The sequence below is a fragment of the Mastigoproctus giganteus genome, chromosome 3 (assembly GCF_048544385.1).
Source record: "Mastigoproctus giganteus isolate SK-2022 chromosome 3, ASM4854438v1, whole genome shotgun sequence".
Taxonomy (NCBI): Eukaryota; Metazoa; Arthropoda; class Arachnida; order Uropygi; family Thelyphonidae; genus Mastigoproctus; species Mastigoproctus giganteus.
The window spans coordinates 227,989,521-228,007,774 of NC_143577.1; the positions used below are offsets into that span (position 1 = coordinate 227,989,521).

Consider the following 18,254-nt stretch of genomic DNA (forward strand, 5'->3'; position numbering starts at 1 on the left):
TATTAAATCTCTGAATTTACTGTCAATAAATTTATAACTATACAAATGTGATTTGTATAGTTATAAATTTACTGCTTCATAACCTGGAAATAGTGTAGCATTATTATTGTACTTGTATATATCACACTTAATTCTTAGTTCAGTGGGGTATTTTTAATTTAAATATAAGCTAATGTCGTGCCTCAGACTAGAGTAACAAAGCAAACAGCTCAAAGTAGTGGGAATGATTAGGCACAAGGGAATCTGCCAGAGACAGTTCTGTGAATCAGGGTTTTATAAAGTTCACTGTATTATTGCTAAGCCATTTATAGTTGGGCATGATACAGCCAAAGCAGAAGCCAGGTGTATTTTCAATGTAAAGAGCGCAAAGAAATTAAGTGCAAATTTGGTGTTCTGATGTGGCATATAATGAGGGCTTGAAGAACAGTGCTGATGCCATTGAAGGCATTAAAATGCAAGATTCATCAAGCTCTCAGCTCAATCCTTCAGCCTGCACTCTTACATTAGACAACACAGCAGAATCCCCAGTGGCAGAAAGCTTTGCTTCCACAGGAAGTAGCTATTGTCAGGGAAATGAAAAATATACATAATTGTGCAGTGAAATTAAATTCAGGATATTGACAACTTTTATCACATTTTCTCTCTATTCAGTATAAAATTTTTTCTTAAATTTTTATTGGAGGAACTGTGACAAAAAATTACCTAGGAAAGCACTGTAAGCTACCCCAGATTGAAGAGAATATTAAAAAAAATTATAATAAATAAAGTCCAAATAAACTGTGTGCAGAGGGTAAAAATTTGAGCATACTTCACCTTTTTTGTACGAGGAAGTTCCACTATTATATAATGAATTAGAATCAGCCATTTGAGAGGTGTACCAGTTTAAAAGTAAGGTTTTTGCCATCCTTGGGTGGGGGAACAGAAGGCAAACAAGAAACATGTATAAAAATTATTTTCAAATGTAAATAAAAGCTAATTTTATATTTTGCAACTTTTTCTGAATCTGTTTCATCAGACAGTGAATGTGTAATGTATACCTTGTTTTTTAAATGCATGCTACAGTTCTGAATATAGTATGGAAGAGTAATTTTATCATGCTTGGAGATATCTTGCATTCATTAATACACATAACAAATAGTAGTACCATATGTATGGCACACTATGGCCATAGTTGCCGATGCGCCCAATAAATCCCGACATAAACAAATAGTAGTAGTAACAAATGATGAAAGAAAGCAAGCTTATATAGCTTCAGCCAAAAAAATGCGCACACACACATACATACATACACTTCACCTATCCTTACCCTCCAAGAATTATTCTAATTCTTCCTTGGATTTATTCAAACCATGCATGCTACAGTTCTGAATTGTAGTATGGAAGAGTAATTTTATCATGCTTGGAGATATCTTGCATTCATTAATACACATAACAAATAGTAGTAGTGGCAAATGATACAAGAAAACAAGCTTATATAGCATCAGCCAAAAAAAAGAAACACACATACACATTTCACCCATCCTTACCCTCCAAGAATTATTCTAGTTCTTTCTTGAATTTATTAAAACCATCCATTTCCACAACAAATGATGGAAGACTGTTTCAACAATCAACCACTCACTGGCTGAAGCAAACTTGCGCACATGTATCCTACAACCATCCTTCCTCAACTTTAAATTTATATCCTCATGTGTTTAGTCTCAGATCCATGCTGTGACTGCAGTATAATTTTGTATAATTGCATCCTGTCCAGATGGTTCTGCATTACTTCCTTAACAAGTGACTTCATTATTTTCCCTGGAAGATGTTAATCTGACAGGTCTGTAATTACTCATGTTACCTGAAGAAATTGAAGAAATCTTTGTTCATCATGTGGTTACAAAGGAACTGGATGCAAAAAATAATTTTGATATCATATATTTGGATTTCAGGAAAGCTTTTGACACTGTTGCGCATGGAAGACTATTGTACAAATTGGAGCAGAATCGTATTAAGGGTAAGTTGCTACAATGGATAAAAGGATGGTTGAGTGGGAGAAGACAGAGGGTGGTAATTAATGGGTGCTGCTCTTCATGGACTAATGTTATTAGTGGAGTCCCACAGGGTTCGGTGTTGGGTCCTCTGTTGTTTTGTATATTTATCAATGATATTGATGAAGGTATATCAGGCTTAGTGTCGACAAAGCCAAAACTGCCATTAACAACCCTGCCAACAAAGGTTGGCAGGGTTGTTAATGGCAGTGTGCTACTGCAACAGGATCTAGATAATTTGGGCAGATGGACTAAGAAGTGGCAACTGATATTTAACCTTGACAAATGCAAAGTACTGCATATGGGTAGAAGTAACCCCAGAGAAATGTACCAACTGTGTGGTACTACACTTAAGGTGGTAGAAAATGAAAAAGACCTGGGAGTAATTGTGCAGTCAGATATGAAGTTTTCTGAGCAATGCAGACAGGCTGCCAGGGCAGGTCATGGGGTTTTGTCAATGATATATAGGAATTTTGCTAGCAGGGAAAAGGAGGTGATTGTCCCTCTGTATAAGGCAATGGTCAAGCCACGCCTTGAGTACTGCGTACAGGTCTGGAGGCCACATTTTAGGAAGGATATAGATTTGCTTGAGCATGTACAGAGAAGGGCAACAAGATTGGTGAGGGAAATGAAGGGATCCTCTTACCAAGAGAGGCTTAAGTTCTGCAAATTGCAGTGGCTGGAGACTAGGTATCTGTGCGGTGATCCGATTGAGGTGTATAAGGCCTTGAATGGGTTGAGCACGCTGAATTCTGATGGAATCCTTCCACTTGTTCAGATTACGAACCTAAGGGGGCATAAATTCAAATTAAGAAAAGACAGATGTAGAATAGATGTGCAGAAATTTGCCTTTAGCCAGCGGGTGGTTAATTGCAATAATAAACTTCCATCTGTCGTTGTGAAAGTTGATAGATTAAATAAATTTAAGGAGGAACTGGACAGGCATTTGGAGGGAATGGTGTGATTTTTTTTTTTTTTTTTGGCTGATGCTGCATAAGTTCATACACTTGCTTTCTTGCATCACATGCCACTACTACTATCATGACATTTTGTTTTAACAACCTTGGATCTTTAGAAGTGTTATTCTGAGAGATATGGCTTAACTGATTTTCGTATGTATTGCAAAATAAATTACTACCAACAGTAGAGGAAGCAAAATGGTTACTACTTAGATGGCAAAGTGGTTTTGCAACTTACATTCATTTTGAGAGGTCTGGGCTTGAACCCTGTTTGAGGCTGTGGAATCCTTAATGGCTTTTTCAATTGGGGTTTGTAGTAAGCAGAGGAAGTAGAGTTTTTCTCTGCAATTTATTTTGTTTTCTAGCCTGACAAACATTCAAATTGACCTGTGAACACACACACACACACACACACGTGGGCTTGCATACCCTTGTAAGATGCTATACATGAAAGTCACTTGAACTGGATTGGCATGCTGTGGCCTCTGTAAGGGGCTTAGAGGGGAACAGGTATCCTGTGTGTTATCAGACACTCAGCCTAAAACACTGATGGATCCAATATCTCTCTATTACAGAAGATTTAGGAGAAGTCCGGTTGGCCTGCCTCCCTAAAATCCACTCATGCACACCTTCTCGATGGTAAGCCCTGTTACGTCACTTAGGTGGCAACGAACGTGTAGAGTGGTTCTCTTCAAGACGCCTGGTCAGCGTGAAGAGGAAAAGACCAAACCCTCCAGCAATGAGAACACAACAATACAAATGGCCCTCAGTCCCCAGCAGCTTTCACTCTCCCTCTTACGGCAGCGAGAGGATCAGAGTGGAAGCAGAGGGTGCTAAGAATCTCTGGGTACGACCAGGCTGCCATGCACGGAAATTGAACTTGGCCTGTTATAACGTACGATCACTCATCGGTGAAGACAGGATATTAGAGCTGGAAAAGGAATTAGAAAATGTGAATCGGAATATCATCGGTTTGGCTGAAACAAGAAGAAGAAATGAATCACTTATAAGTTTATCAAGTGGAAATCTGCTGTACACCAATGGAAACAGTGAAAGGAGTGAAGGTGGAGCTGGGTTTCTGGTCCATAAAGATTTTAAAAACAACATTTTGGAATTCAAAAGTACATCACCAAGGGTGTCAAGACTAATACTCAAGATTTCGAAGAGGTACAAGCTAAAGATTATAATGATTTATGCACCAACATCGAGCCATGATGATGAAGAGGTTGAAGAAATGTACACTGAAATTGAGTCTTCTAGATGAGCAGAAAACCCACTACACTATTATTATGGGGGACTTCAATGCTAAGGTTGGAAAAAGGCAAAACAGCGCAGAAAGAGGAATTATAGGAAATTTTGGAATTGGTGAAAGAAATAAGAGGTGAAAGACTTGTGGAATTTGCAGAATCTCAAGGAATGTCAGTAATAAACACTTTTTTCAAGAAAAGGGTGAACAGAAAGTGGACATGGAAGAGTCCAAATGGATTAACAACTAATGAAATCGACTTCATCCTCACTAACAGAAGATATATTGTGAATGATGTTACCGTCCTGAATAAGGTAAATGTTGGAAGTGATCACAGAATGGTAAGATGTACACTTGATATAGATGTAGGAAAGGAAAAAACTGACTCGAGTAAATAATACAAAGGTCTTTGAAATAACAGAGGAGGAGAAAAAGCAGTATGTACTGGAACTTAAGAACAAGTTTGAGCTTCTGCAGACTGCTCAGGACCAAGATATCGACGAGGAATATTACAACTTTCTGAAAGTGATAAAGCCCAAGAAACCTATAGGGAAACAGAAATCCAAAGAAGAAAAAATTAGTCAAGAAACACTTGTCATGATGAACCAAAGACGACAAATGAAGAGCAAGAAAAACACTGACAGGGAGAAAATTGAGTATACTGAGTTATGCAAAGCCATTAGAAAGAGACTCAGAGAGGACATAAGAAGATTTAACACAAGAAAAGTAGAACAAGCATTAAGGGAAAACAAAGGATTTAAATCAGCAGCCATGAGCAGTAATACAGAAAGACAAATGATACTGAAACTGAGGAATAGTGATGGTGTACTTATAAACAGCAGAGAAGGCATAATTCAAATAGCAGAAGACTACTATAGAGAATTATACAAGGAGCGAGGGAATGATACCAGCAGTGGGGAAGATGGATTGCAAAGTAGCAACACATACGACATACCCAATATTCTTCCTGATGAGGTAGAACATGCATTGAAGAAAATGAAGACTCGGAAAGCCCCGGGGGAAGATGAAGTTACTGTAGAGTTGTTAAAATTGGGAGGAAGAGACATAACACAAAAACTGGCAAGGCTCTTCACAAAGTGCATTAGAAAAGGTGTGATGTCTAAGCAGTGGAATAATGCAATCATAGTTTTGCTGCATAAGAAAGGAGATAAATCAGAAATTGGAAATTATAGACCAATTAGCTTGTTATCCCATATCTACAAGTTGTTCACAAGGGTCATTACTAACAGATTAGAAAGAATACTTGATGAGAATCAACCGAAAGAGCAAGCTGGCTTTAGGACAGGATTCTCAACTATGGATCACCTTCACGTAATATCACAGCTAATGGAGAAAGCAAATGAATATAAAACACCATTATGCCTGGCATTTGTGGATTATGAAAAGGCATTTGACTCCATACAGCATAAGGCAATATTTCGGAAACTGGAAAGACAAGGCATAGATACTCCATATATTATGATTTTGAAGAAAATATGAGAGTGTTACATCCTTTATTAGACTAGACAAAGACAGTAGCAAATTTAAAATCGAGAAAGGAGTTCGACAAGGAGACAATATCTCCGAAGCTGTTTACTGCTGCCCTTAAGGAAGCTTTCAGAAGATTAGACTGGTCGCAGAAAGGAGTCAACGTGAACGGAGAGTACCTAAACCATTTACGATTTGCAGATGACATTGTGGTCATAAGCCACGATCCCAAAGAATTTGAGGAAAATCTTAATCAGTTATGCACAGTTAGTAAGGATTTTGGACTAAAGATGAATATGGCTAAAACAAAAGTAATGATGAACAAGTATGCCACGGAAAGGGAAATAATGATTGAAGGAGCAGTAATTGAAAAGGTGGAGTCATATACTTATCTGGGACAAGTTATTAGCTGTAATAATGATAAATGGCTGGAAGTCAAGAGAAGAATAAATTTTGGATGGATAGCATTCAGGAAATATAGTCACATGCTGAGGAGCAATATCCCAGTTTGTCTGAAACGTAAAATAATGAATCAATGTATACTCCCCACCATGACTTATGGAAGTGAAACTTGGGCACTCACCAAAAGAATGGAAGAGAAGCTAAGAACTACACAGCGAAGAATGGAACGAATTATATTGGGAATCAGACTGTTAGATAAGAAGAGAAACACATGGATTAGGCAGCAAACTCAAGTAAAGGACATTCTTATCAAAACTAAAGAACTAAAATGGTCTTGGGCAGGACACATAGCTTGATGACAGATGGACTAAGAAAATAACAGAATGATACCCAGGAGGAGCTAGAAGAAAACCTGGAAGACAAAGGCGGAGATGGATAGATGAAATTCATGAGTTTTTGAGTAGTAAATGGATGGCCAGTGCTCAAAACAGAAGGAACTGGAAAGTTGCTGGAGAGGCCTTCATCCTGCAGTGGATTGAAAATGGCTGATGACGATGATGATGGCCTCTGTAATCAGTCTCCAAAAATTTTCACAGAACAAGACCCACTGTGTTGTTTTATCAGACTGAAGAAATGAAAATTGCTTGTTGGCAGGCAGGACTTGGGATTTTTCACTTGTAACTCTGTAGCAGTGTCATGCAACGTGATGACATTTTGTTTTAACAGTCTTGGATCTTTAGGATGGTATTCTGCAACCAGTGCAGTGTAGCATCGAGAACTTATATTCACTCCTATGCTTGTAACATCAAAACAGAGTATCCTTTAAAGTGTGTCATTTCAAATCAGGGAACAGTATAAGTGTTGATGATCAGCTAGTACACTTTTCTAGATCTCTCTCTCTCTCTCTCTCTCTCTCTCTCTCTCTCTCTCAGGAGTTTCAATTTCAATACCACACTGACTGAAATATAAGGGTGGCATACGTTGTCTTCTGATACACATTGATGAGGGCAGAGCTTGGCATTCTAAAAGCTAATGACGCCTAAATTAGAAATACTGTACATGTATCCTGTATAAAAATTTCAGTGAAAATGCAACAAAAAATACTTGAAAGATGAAAACCGTTATCAAGCAGTTAAATAAACAAATTTTTTTAAAGCAAGCTATGACACTGTGAAATAAAAATAAGAAAAACCAAATAAGCAAGAGCAACACTCACCCAGATAAGCACAGCACCATAGGATCTTATGAGGTAAGGTGCAACTGCTTTCCATAGTCATTCTAGGAACCACCAACACCTACTACGAAAAATAATGGAAAAGAAAATGTTTTGTTTGGGGCTTCACAGTAGCAAGTGGATCATGGAACATCTGAGGTGGCATCAATGGCCACTTTGCTGATAGTAACAGGCCATGACAGAAATGCAAGAATTGGGAATTTTCACTGTAGCAGATGCCCTGTAAACAGGTTATTTCTTTTGTGTTATTCCTCTTAATCTGGTATTAGTTGCACAGCACCTAAGAGGTCCTGCTCCAAAATAACTATTCTGTATTAATTGTTGGTTCAGGGTATACCTTCCTAAATATAGACAGAATTTTCTTTCAGCAGTTTTGGAAATTAACCATTATTGTTTATTTGGAATTTTATGTATAAAGGATCTGTCAAGTTCAGTGCAACCACTTTTATTTTTGTCTTTCACTTCATCATGCTAGTTTCAGTGCAATGCAGTCAGATATGTTTCTTGCCACTGCTTGATGAATCTGCTACAGAAATTATATACTCTTTATTTTATGTTTATTTGTTGTACAAAATGTTTTAAACATCATAATTGTTATTGATGGTTTCTTGTTTTAAAAATGGGGGTGAGATTACAATCATAAAGTATGAATATGAAACTTTAAATTTTCTTGTGTGCACTCTTTGAGTATGTCCTACTGTACTCCAGCTCCTGACCACTCAGCTACGGAGGCCTGATTATTATATATCTGTTTATTCCTTTATTTGATAAGCATATATATGTAAGTTTGAATTTTCTTGCACATAATGGTTTCCTGAACTGGACAGTGGAAGTTACTTATTAGTCACTTCCATTTTTCAGTTCAGGAAACCATTATGCAATTGAAAGGTTTTTTGTTGTTTAAAATATATAAAAAAAATGCATTTTTAAATTTTCTATTAAAAAAATAAAAAAATCACATTTTATAAGTTGCAGTTCAATAGTAGATCAGTCATGTATACTTTGAGCAGAATTCAAAAAATCAAACTTTTTCCTAGAAATAAAAAAAGTTAGGCATGTGAATGTGGCTTCTTAATAGTGAAAACAGGAATTTGATAGCGGTGCTCCATTTTCTAATATTAAATTAGAATTTAATTGTATATTAAATTAATATAATTTAATCTCACTAATATTGCAAATGACATTTTTAAAAAAATGTTCATAGCCAAGTTGCATAGTACAAAATGAATGATACAGGAAAAATTTTTAATTTAAAAATAATGATATAGGCATGTTATCAAGCTCTTCCTGGATGCTTCTTTGAACTGTACCAGTAATTGCATTTGCCAAGAAAAATTTCAAAGTACCAGTAACAATGTTAAATATTATATTCAGTATAACATCCCATGTTCCCAGTCCAGAAATGTTCAGTTGTATTTGGCTAATGTTGTTTACCGCAAAATCTTCAATTTGTGGTTTGCTTCCAAGCTGTAGTTCTTGACTTATCTTGATGAAAGCGGACAGTTTACTCATTGACAAGGAAGCATATCCAATTGGGCCAATACCTAGTATATGGGCATTCCAATCATAACCTCCAGTTAGGTTTTCAAATCCAAGATTTGCTTCCAAAGATATAATGTCATTCTCATAAGTTATTATAACATCACCTGTACGATGAATTGTAGATAAGCCATGAAGAATTCCATGTATTAAGCAAACTTCACCACGCATAGTGAATAACAGCTGATTTTGATATATTTCTTTGTAGTCTGGAAGTTCAAGAGGATCAACTTTATTTTCTTTCATATGATGAGAAGTTTGTTCAAGAATGTCATCTAAAATACTAGTAGAATGTTCAGCACTTGCAACTGGAATTTCTTGTAGATGGCCATCAATTATATATTTTAACTTATCTGTCAGTGTCTCTGATATCGAGTGTTTAACCTGATCAAAAATAATTCCACTCAGTTGATTCAGCAATTTGTTAGTGAATGTAGACCAACTACCACCACCTAAAAGGTTATCAAAATGCAATTTGATGTCTTCAACTTCTATATTAAGGTACATGGAATCAACCTGTAGATTTTTTTCACCGTCAGCAATTAAGTTGACCGAAACATGAACTATTGCATGGCTTACATTCATAAAAAATGCACCGTCACCTGAAATTGAAAAGAAAGTAACACGTCCATCTAATGTATATTGCCCTTCAAGCTGCAAAAGTGGCAAGTATAACTGCACTGAGGCAGTCATCATTGCAAGATTCATTTTTGCATTGTGAATGTCTAGTTCTTGAAGGCCATATAGTTTCATATCCCAAAACTGACCTCTTAATTTCGATAGTGGACCACTGTTTGTAATGTTGAAATCAGAAACTAGAAAAGGATTATCGATGAATTCCTGTATTAGACCATTTGGATGAAGAGATCCATCTTCTCTTTTAGCTTTTGATAATACACTTTGGAAATCTTTTTTGATACTCTCATCCAACTTCCTCTTTTGTCTGAACTTTGGGGACTTTCCTGCATACAAAATCAGAAACAAATGTTGAATTTTTACATGAACAAACACAAATGTAAATTAAAATCTTATTCTATTCTGTTTTATAGTTTGAAATAATTTTATATAATATATACTCTTAATAAATTTCCTTCACCTGAGAGTGTGGCTGTAATAAAAATCAGTGCACTAAGACTTGGCAAATACAATAAAATCATCCATAAATATGACCATCTTAGCTACCCATACGATGTGTGATAATAACATATGATATCGGGTTGAAAAGTTGTTTGCCAGATTTAATACCTCTGCTATCCTTAACACCTTAATTGCAAAAATATTTTTGAATAACTTGTGTGATATATAAAGTAATGCTATCCTCTGCTATCCTTAACACCTTAATTGCAAAAATATTTTTGAATAACTTGTGTGATATATAAAGTAATATATAAAAACAGTATAATGAAAAATTAAACTGATAACCCAAGAACATAAAATGAACCGCAAAAAAATTTATTTTATTTCAGTATTAGGATTTGTGGTAAGATTATGTTGACCTTGCAAAGCATTATAGATGTTAAAAATGCAATACGACAAAGTAACTAAATAGGTCTCTCCATCTTTAGCCCTCTCTTTCACCTCATATTGCCTGTCAGCCTCTATCAAATCATCTTTTTTCTTGCCTACCACTTTCCCTTTAATTACACCCCTTAAAAGACTTTCTCCTTTCAGTACACATCCAATCCAATTTTTCTTTATTTTCCCTTATAGCCTTTATTATATTTCTATTTTCTCCTACCCTCAATACTTTCCAATTTTTAACTCTGTCTATCCATTCACACTTCCAAGCCTCCACAGTCACATCTCAATTCTTCTAATATCCTCCTTCTTTATTGTCCATGCCTCATCCTCATAAAGCATGAAACTCCATGCACATTAAAGGCTAACTTCTTCCTTAATTCTATATCCATTCTGCTGTAAATAACTGCATCCTCTTTACAAGTACTCTCTTACGCATTACAGTTCTGTCTCCAGTTGCCTGTTTACTTCTCCCCTCACTTATTAGTTGACTGCCAAGATATCTGTATTTATCTACATATAATATGCTCTTATCATCCTCTTTAACAATTTCCTTTTTATCCCTTCCTGTCATTATAACTTAAATCTTATCACAATTGATTGCATCCTGTATTTTTCACAGCTTTCCTTAAGTTTTCTTATCTGTAACCGTTTTCTGTATCAGATATCAGTACCATATCTGAAAATCTGTCTATACAGTTTTATCCACTATCTTTACACTCTTGTATCTCCTTATATCCTCATAACCTCACTGTTACCACTATGTATATACTGAATAGTAGTAATAATGGCAAATGATGCAAGAAAGCAAGCTTATATAGCATCAACCAAAAAAAAAACAGTTCACCCATCTGTATCCTCCAAGAATTTTTTGGGTTCTCCCTTGAATTTATTCAACCCATCTACTTCCACTACAACAGATGGAAGCCTGTTTCAACAATCAACCACCGCTGGCTGAAGGCAAACTTCCGCAAATTTATCCTGCAACCATCCTTCCTCAACTTGAATTTATGCCCCCCTCGTGTGGTCTCAGCAAGTGGAAGGATACCATTAATATTTAGCTTACTCAATCCATTCAAGGCTTTAAACACCTCAATCAGATCTTCCCACAGGTGTCTCGAGACACTGCAGTTTGCAGAACTGAAGCCTTCCTAGGTGAGAGCACCTTTTGATCTCTTCACCAATCTGGTTGCTCTTCTCTGCAACTGTTCCAGCAGATCTGCATCCTTCCTAAAGTAAGGCCTCCAGACCTTATATTAGGGAGAGACAATATCCTTGTCTTACCCTCCACCTACTTCTGTTTTCCTTATATTACCCACACCTATTCTCAGCATAACTCTTTGAACTACCTAGATATAATTCTATCTCTCTAGTCAATTTCCATGTCCTTTAGTATCTCCATCATTTTTTTTAATTTACCATATTAAATACTTTCTCCAAATCTATAAACCAAACAAGCATTTTTTTTTTTAATTCTCTATATTTGTTTCCATCAAAATTCTCTTTGTTCTTATCTCATCCTCAATTATCTGTTCATTATCCTCATCATCAACTTTGTTGCATGCAATATAAAACTGTTTTAATGGGAGGAAATTCTCAATGTTTTCTAAAAAAAGAATAGGACTAGAATATATCTGTTTGGTGCAAAGATTGAGGACGTTACACACTACTTCCCACAGGAACTAAAGGGGTATGTTCGTACATTTGGATATTAATGACTTAAAACAATCTGAGGATTTAGTCCAGAAGTAAATGTTCATATTGTAAAAATTCCATGTCAGGTCAAAGGTCAATCTGATGTCTGTAGTTCTGCCCAGACACAATAGGAGCATCTTATGATGAGAGGACTGTTTATTAAATCCAGACTTTGGGGACCATGCAGAACTTATATAGGAGATGTTTAAAGGTCAAGCCTGGTGTGGTCAAGTGCAAGAGCAAAGTGTAAAGCATGCATGCTTGAATGAACCATGGTTCAAGCTCATGTGACTGCTAAATATTGTCAATGATTGTATTCATTATCAAAGTTGTAAACTCCTCTGATCTAGTGACCTCTGGAACTTAAACAAGAACACTATTCATTTGAACAGAAAAGGTACAAGGGTCTTTGCTGAAGTTGTAAAGGAGGCATTAAAAGTTAAGGGAAACTGATAACTAGAGAGAGGATAGAGGATCATTTGGAAACTTAAATAGTGGTATGCATCATGGTTATGCTTGTATCCTCTTCCCCTTGAGAGCATTTGGGAGAAATCTCAATGAGATATATGGAAAACAAATCAGCCAATAAAACTTGCTTAAGCAACTATAATGGATATATAAGATGGTCAAATAAAAAATTTAACCAGTTTGTATAGTAAAGCCAGGAGTTTCATAAATGAAATGAACATATTTTAACTATTTTGTCAGGCTCGTGGAGTCCTGAGATTGGAGGTGAGAAATTTCATTATGGTACTTATAAAATGACAACAAATTAAGTTTCTGATTTTTTTTCCCCTCCTGAAATATGGTACATCTCATGGATTTTGATGAGCTGAATCCAAATTTGAATCTGAAAAGTAAGCAACACGTTGATTTTTAATAAATGGCATAAAAATATAGTCAACTTTTTCTTTTGTAATTATCAGAAGCTTCTCTGATCAATCAAAAGGTGGCAGACTAGGCTTCCACCTTCCTTGGTAACATCTCTACACAGTAAAATTTCTTGATTAAAATGTTTACCATGCTCATCACTTACATGTCCAAGATTATCTGGGAAAAAGTCTAATTGCAACCAAGATTTTGACAAGCTTGAAATCAAGATTTTATAGTTATCTGCTGTTTTGCTGAAAATTCACAAACTTTCCTGAAGGGTCCTAAGCTTTCAATTCCAAAAGATTTAGCACTAAAAATATTAATAATTTTGTGACATTCAGATTTTATTTCAGCACCACTGATGCATGGAAACTTTTGTTTTAAATATCGAAACCTTCCTGTCCAAAGCTTTTATGAAATTTGTCATTGGACCTAACTTTATGTGATGCAGTTGTAAAAATATGTTTGTTCAATCAACTAGTGGCTTATAGATGTGAAATTTTGTGCCCTCATGTAAGGAAGCCAAATCTTAATTTTGTAACGAGTGGTTCTGGCTTAATTATCTCACTCACACAAAAATTGCAACAGTGTGTTTGTATAGCTAGTTTGTAGACCAGAAAGGTCTACACTGTGGTCAAGGGTCTTCTGACCACTACATCTGGAAAGCACCCGATTCCAGAACTTCTCAATCAGTAGGCCATTTTTTTTATTGTTCAGTCTAAACGTAATGTGTCCAAGAGAGAGAGAGAGAGGAAAATGTTGAAGGGTGGATATGCTTATCAAAGGTGAATTGGAAGTGGTCCACTGATTAAGAAGTTCTGGAGTCAGGGTTTGTAGACCTTTCTGGTCTACAAACTACCTATACAAACATACTCTTGCTTTTTTTTTTTTTGTCAAGTGGTCAGATTATTACCAAGTTTGATCAATCCCAGGTAGCCGTAGAAACAGAGCGGCATCAGTTGTCTGGTGTTAATGTAAAATTGACAGTTGAGTATGCTACACCAAGGAATACGATAGAATTCTCTAGGTAACTTGAATGGACAAGCAGGGTTAAATGCATTATTATTGGTGAATAACTTACCCTTTATTTATGCTATTCCTTCAGTGGCATAATGAATAGGTAAACTGTGTTGTTTGAAGATTATAAAGCACTCAAAACCCACTTTGGTATTTATTTCCAAATTGAAAAATACAAGGTGTGGTTAAAATGATTTGCCTTTAGCTAGCAGGTTGTTGATTGCTGGAGCAAACTTCCATCTGTTGTGTAAGTTGATAGCTTAAATAAATTCAAGTTGGAACTGGACAAACTTTTAGAGGGAATGAATGTGTGAAATGGTTTTTGTTTTTTGGCTGATGCTACATAAGCTTGCTTTCAAGCATCGCATGTCTCTACTTTTACTAATTTCTTGGCTGTAGCAAAGGAACAAAATTGAAGTCAGTACTCAGATCAACTGCACAACTAAGGGTGTCCTCTCTGCCAGCAATAAAAGGGTACTGAACGGAAAAGGTATAACAGTATTCCACACTGAGCAGCACCCAAAAGACTTGTCAGATGTAGTGTTTTCTTCCTGTTCCAACTTCAGAACATTCCATTTGAGATTTTTTTTTTTTTTTTTTTTTTGTAATATCTCAGAGTCGAAGAAGTACAAAGATGTTGATTGCAGCAGAACTGGACATGCAGGTAAACTATTGCAAGCTTTGAACCAGTTCTAAAGCCAGCAAGGATTTGTTTAATGTCTAAGAAAATTAGTTGCTTTTGGCACCTGGGTAAGTCCACAGTAAATTTGTTGTTGCTTTTATGATGGAGCTGCTGTCAGGAGTGTGCTAGATGGAGATTGGGCATTCGTGCAATGAATTTCGCTTGGATAATGCCCTTGTTAAATTTTTTGGGAATTATCCAAGAAAATGTTAAAGAAATATAGTTTGATAAAATTTAACGGGTTATTTTAAGCAGGGATGATCCCTAGCTGAAATTCTTGAGCAAGCCCCTTGTTAACAAATTAACAGAAAACCCCCTGTAATGTGGTGGAACATTTTATCCAGAAGAGGATGAACAGGTTTCTGAAATAGGCCTAAAGTACAATGCTTATTTTAATGCCTGCATCTTTTGGATGGGAACAATGACAGTAGGATCAAAAAAATTCTCTTATTAAAACATTATTATTATTAGCTGTATGGTGCAAGGAAGCCTGAGGCTTATGCTGCACCAGCCAAAAAAAAAAAAATCTCTGAATTTCCCTGAGAGAGAACAAGTCAGAAGTAGAAGGGGAATCACCAAGAAAGGGAAAAATGATATCCAGCTCAGGACCCTGGGTGTGCCAAGCCCATACCAGATATGAGCGATGTGAACCTAACAATGAAATGCTCTTCAAGGTAAACTGAGGTTTGTGGTCTGTAGCTGGAAGGTCACATGGCTTTAGCCATGGAGTCTGGAGATGTATGTGCTGGCTAAGATATTTGAGCAGTCAGCATCAAAAGGTTCCAATAAGATTCTTGGTTGGAAATCTTTTAAAGGGCATTCAAAATCATCCTTGCCAAATGTCGATTGGTTATTTGTTTTAGAACGAGTTTCTTCAGTTAAGGCCATGTAGTATCAATGGTGGCTGTCCCAAATATGAATTATAAAAAGCTAAAGCTCTCCACAATACCAATGGATTTTGTCCAGTGATTACAACTTGGTCCACAACAATACTTAGCATGCCTGAAACTTGGTGGAATCATGAAGAATGAGAAGTGAACTAATAAGAAATGATCTCCGTTTTTTGAATCTGCTTATAGATCAGTGCTTTATTTTTTACTGATATATATTTACAGTACTTATTCAATGTAATTTTTTTTATTATTTTAATTAACATAAAATTAGTATATAAACTAGCCTAACCCTTTTTAACTAGTACCGTACACTGAAGAAATCGCACAGTTTTCGCATGAATCCATTCCGATTTGGTAGTGTAAACTAACCTAACCTTTTCTCATTAGTCGAATAGACTAATGAGAAATAGACTAAGACATCTGTAATGTTTTAGTCTATTTGACTACTTTAAGTCTAATATTTATTTTTAACATATACATAACAGGCATGCACCCATAACAAGTGTATAACAGAGCAGAAAAAAAAGATAACAGAACAAAGATTGTACAAAACATAAAAATACATAGTAGAATAACACACTTTGTACATAGTGTATTCGTGTACATTACTTTCTTTCTATACATTAAAACAATTTTCCTCCTAATGATATTTATTCAGCCAATGGGAGGAGAGATGCGAGTTACATGGTAAAACAAACGTCTGTTTAAGCGTGGTCACACGATATGTTTATCTAACATGACCATATGGTACCATTCTTGATTTAGCATTAGCAAGGGCACATGATGCAAGAAAGCAAGCTTATATAGCATCAGCCAAAAAAACACACACGCCCCCTTCTCATTTCACTCATCCACCCGCTCTAAATGTTTGTCTTAGTTCTGCCTTGAATCTGTTTAAGCTATCAACTTCTACGACAGATGGAAGTTTGTTCCAGCAATCAACCAACCACTGGCTAAAGGCAAACTTCTGCACATCTATCCTACAACTGTCTTTCCTCGATTTGAATTTATGCCCTCTCAGGCGATTATTCTGAGCAAGAGGAAGAATCCCATCTGCACTGAGTATGCTCAAACCATTCAAGGCTTTATACACCTCAATCAGATTTCCATGTGTAACTTTTTATTTAAATAAACTAAATGCAACAAGGCATAATATTTTAAGATTCTATATGTATATATAATATCGGTGTAGATACACAACAGAGAACTCTTAAAGAAAAACTACGATCGTAGTGTGAAAGGCACCCATCTATGAAAAGCCAGCTAGCTTTGAAATGGTGCCATCTGGGTGGTGGTGCCCACCGAGAATAAGTGACAATAGTCTTCTCTATTAGTGAAGCCTTACCTATTCGAGGTAGTGCAATACATGGTAATGTGTGAATGAGTACAATATGAGATACAGATTAAATGATGCCTCCCACACTACGATTGTAGTTTTTCTTGAAGAGTTGTCTATGGTGTATCTACACCGATATTATATGGATATAGTAACTTTTTTTTTAAAATAAATAAATGCGCAAGGCATAATACTTTAAGAGTTTGGTATCTATATAATATCGGTGTTTAAATACACCATAGATAACTCTTAATAAACTACAAAGTAGTTGTGGTAGGCATCATTTGCTCTTTCTCATATTGTGCTCTGCCTTCACAACGAGTTGCCATGATATTGCACTACTTCGAATAAGTAACTCTTCACTAATAGAGAAGGCTATTGTTACTTATTCTCAGTTGAGTACCACCACCCAGACAGCACTGTTTCACGGCTATTGGCCGATCATCAGTAACGTATTTATGTATTCATATATAGTAACGTATATAGGATATAGTAACGTATTTATGTATTCATAGCTGAGGAAGAGAGACAGAGTTGAAAGCTTCTGTATTTTATTTTATCAAAAGAAGCGAGCGTAGCTCCCTAGTTATTATTATTATAATATTACGGTTACCATATTTGTGTCTGTAAAATATATTAACAAAACTTCTACTACAAGAGAAGGTCAGGTCCTTGTCCTGTCCAGCACATTCTTGCCGGCTCTAACCCTCAGAATGGTACTCACTCTACGCAGTGATTAGTAGCCAATCATGACAAAGTAGTGGGCGGAGCTAAACATGTCAATGGTTTCTAATCACAAAGAACCATAGGTAAGCACCATATTGTAAATTTAACCAATAATAATAGATAATAATAATCCAGCCAAAAAAAAAAAAAAAACGTGTATATGTGCCTAACCTCTGTAGCAAAAATAGTAAATGATCATGCTGGATCTGACAGGTTCTTTCTAAGTGTAATCCTTAAACTTACTTTTCAATTCCAAAATTGCTGGCATCGATCTTTATATCAGCAGCCATGAGCAGTAATACAGAAAGGCAAATGATACTGAAACTGAAGAATAGCGATGGTGTACTTATAAATAGCAGAGAAGGCATAATTCAAATAGTAGAAGACTACTATAGAGAATTATATAAGGAATGAGGAAATGTCGCAAGCAGTGGGAAAGATGGATTGCAGATAAGTAACACATAAAACATATCTGGTATCCTTCCTGACGAGGTAGAACATGCATTTGAAGAAAATGAAAAATCAGAAAGCCCCGGGGGAAGAAGTTATTGTAGAGTTGTTAAAATTGGGAGGAAGACACGTGGCACAAAAACTGGCAAGACTTCACAAAATGCAT

At 36.0% G+C, this 18,254-nt stretch overlaps 1 protein-coding gene across 1 annotated transcript; it reads right to left on the reverse strand.

The window, feature by feature from the left end:
* Positions 1–8,604: 8,604 nt before the first annotated feature.
* On the reverse strand, positions 8,605–17,906 carry LOC150088810 (uncharacterized). The gene is made up of 2 exons (XM_090370330.1): positions 17,882–17,906; positions 8,605–9,860 (listed from the first exon to the last, which is right to left on the reverse strand). The coding sequence occupies exons 1-2, from the start codon at positions 17,904–17,906 to the stop codon at positions 8,605–8,607; spliced, it is 1,281 nt and encodes a 426-aa protein (XP_090226456.1).
* Between the last annotated feature and the right edge of the window lie 348 nt (positions 17,907–18,254).

Bases quoted from the DNA above. Each gene is read 5' to 3' on its own strand.
- LOC150088810 (XM_090370330.1), bottom strand. From the start codon at position 17,906: ATGCCAGCAATTTTGGAATTGAAAA. The intron at 9,861-17,881 runs GTAAGTTTAAGG...TTTTGTATGCAG, and splicing joins AGCAATTTTGGAATTGAAAA to GAAAGTCCCCAAAGTTCAGA.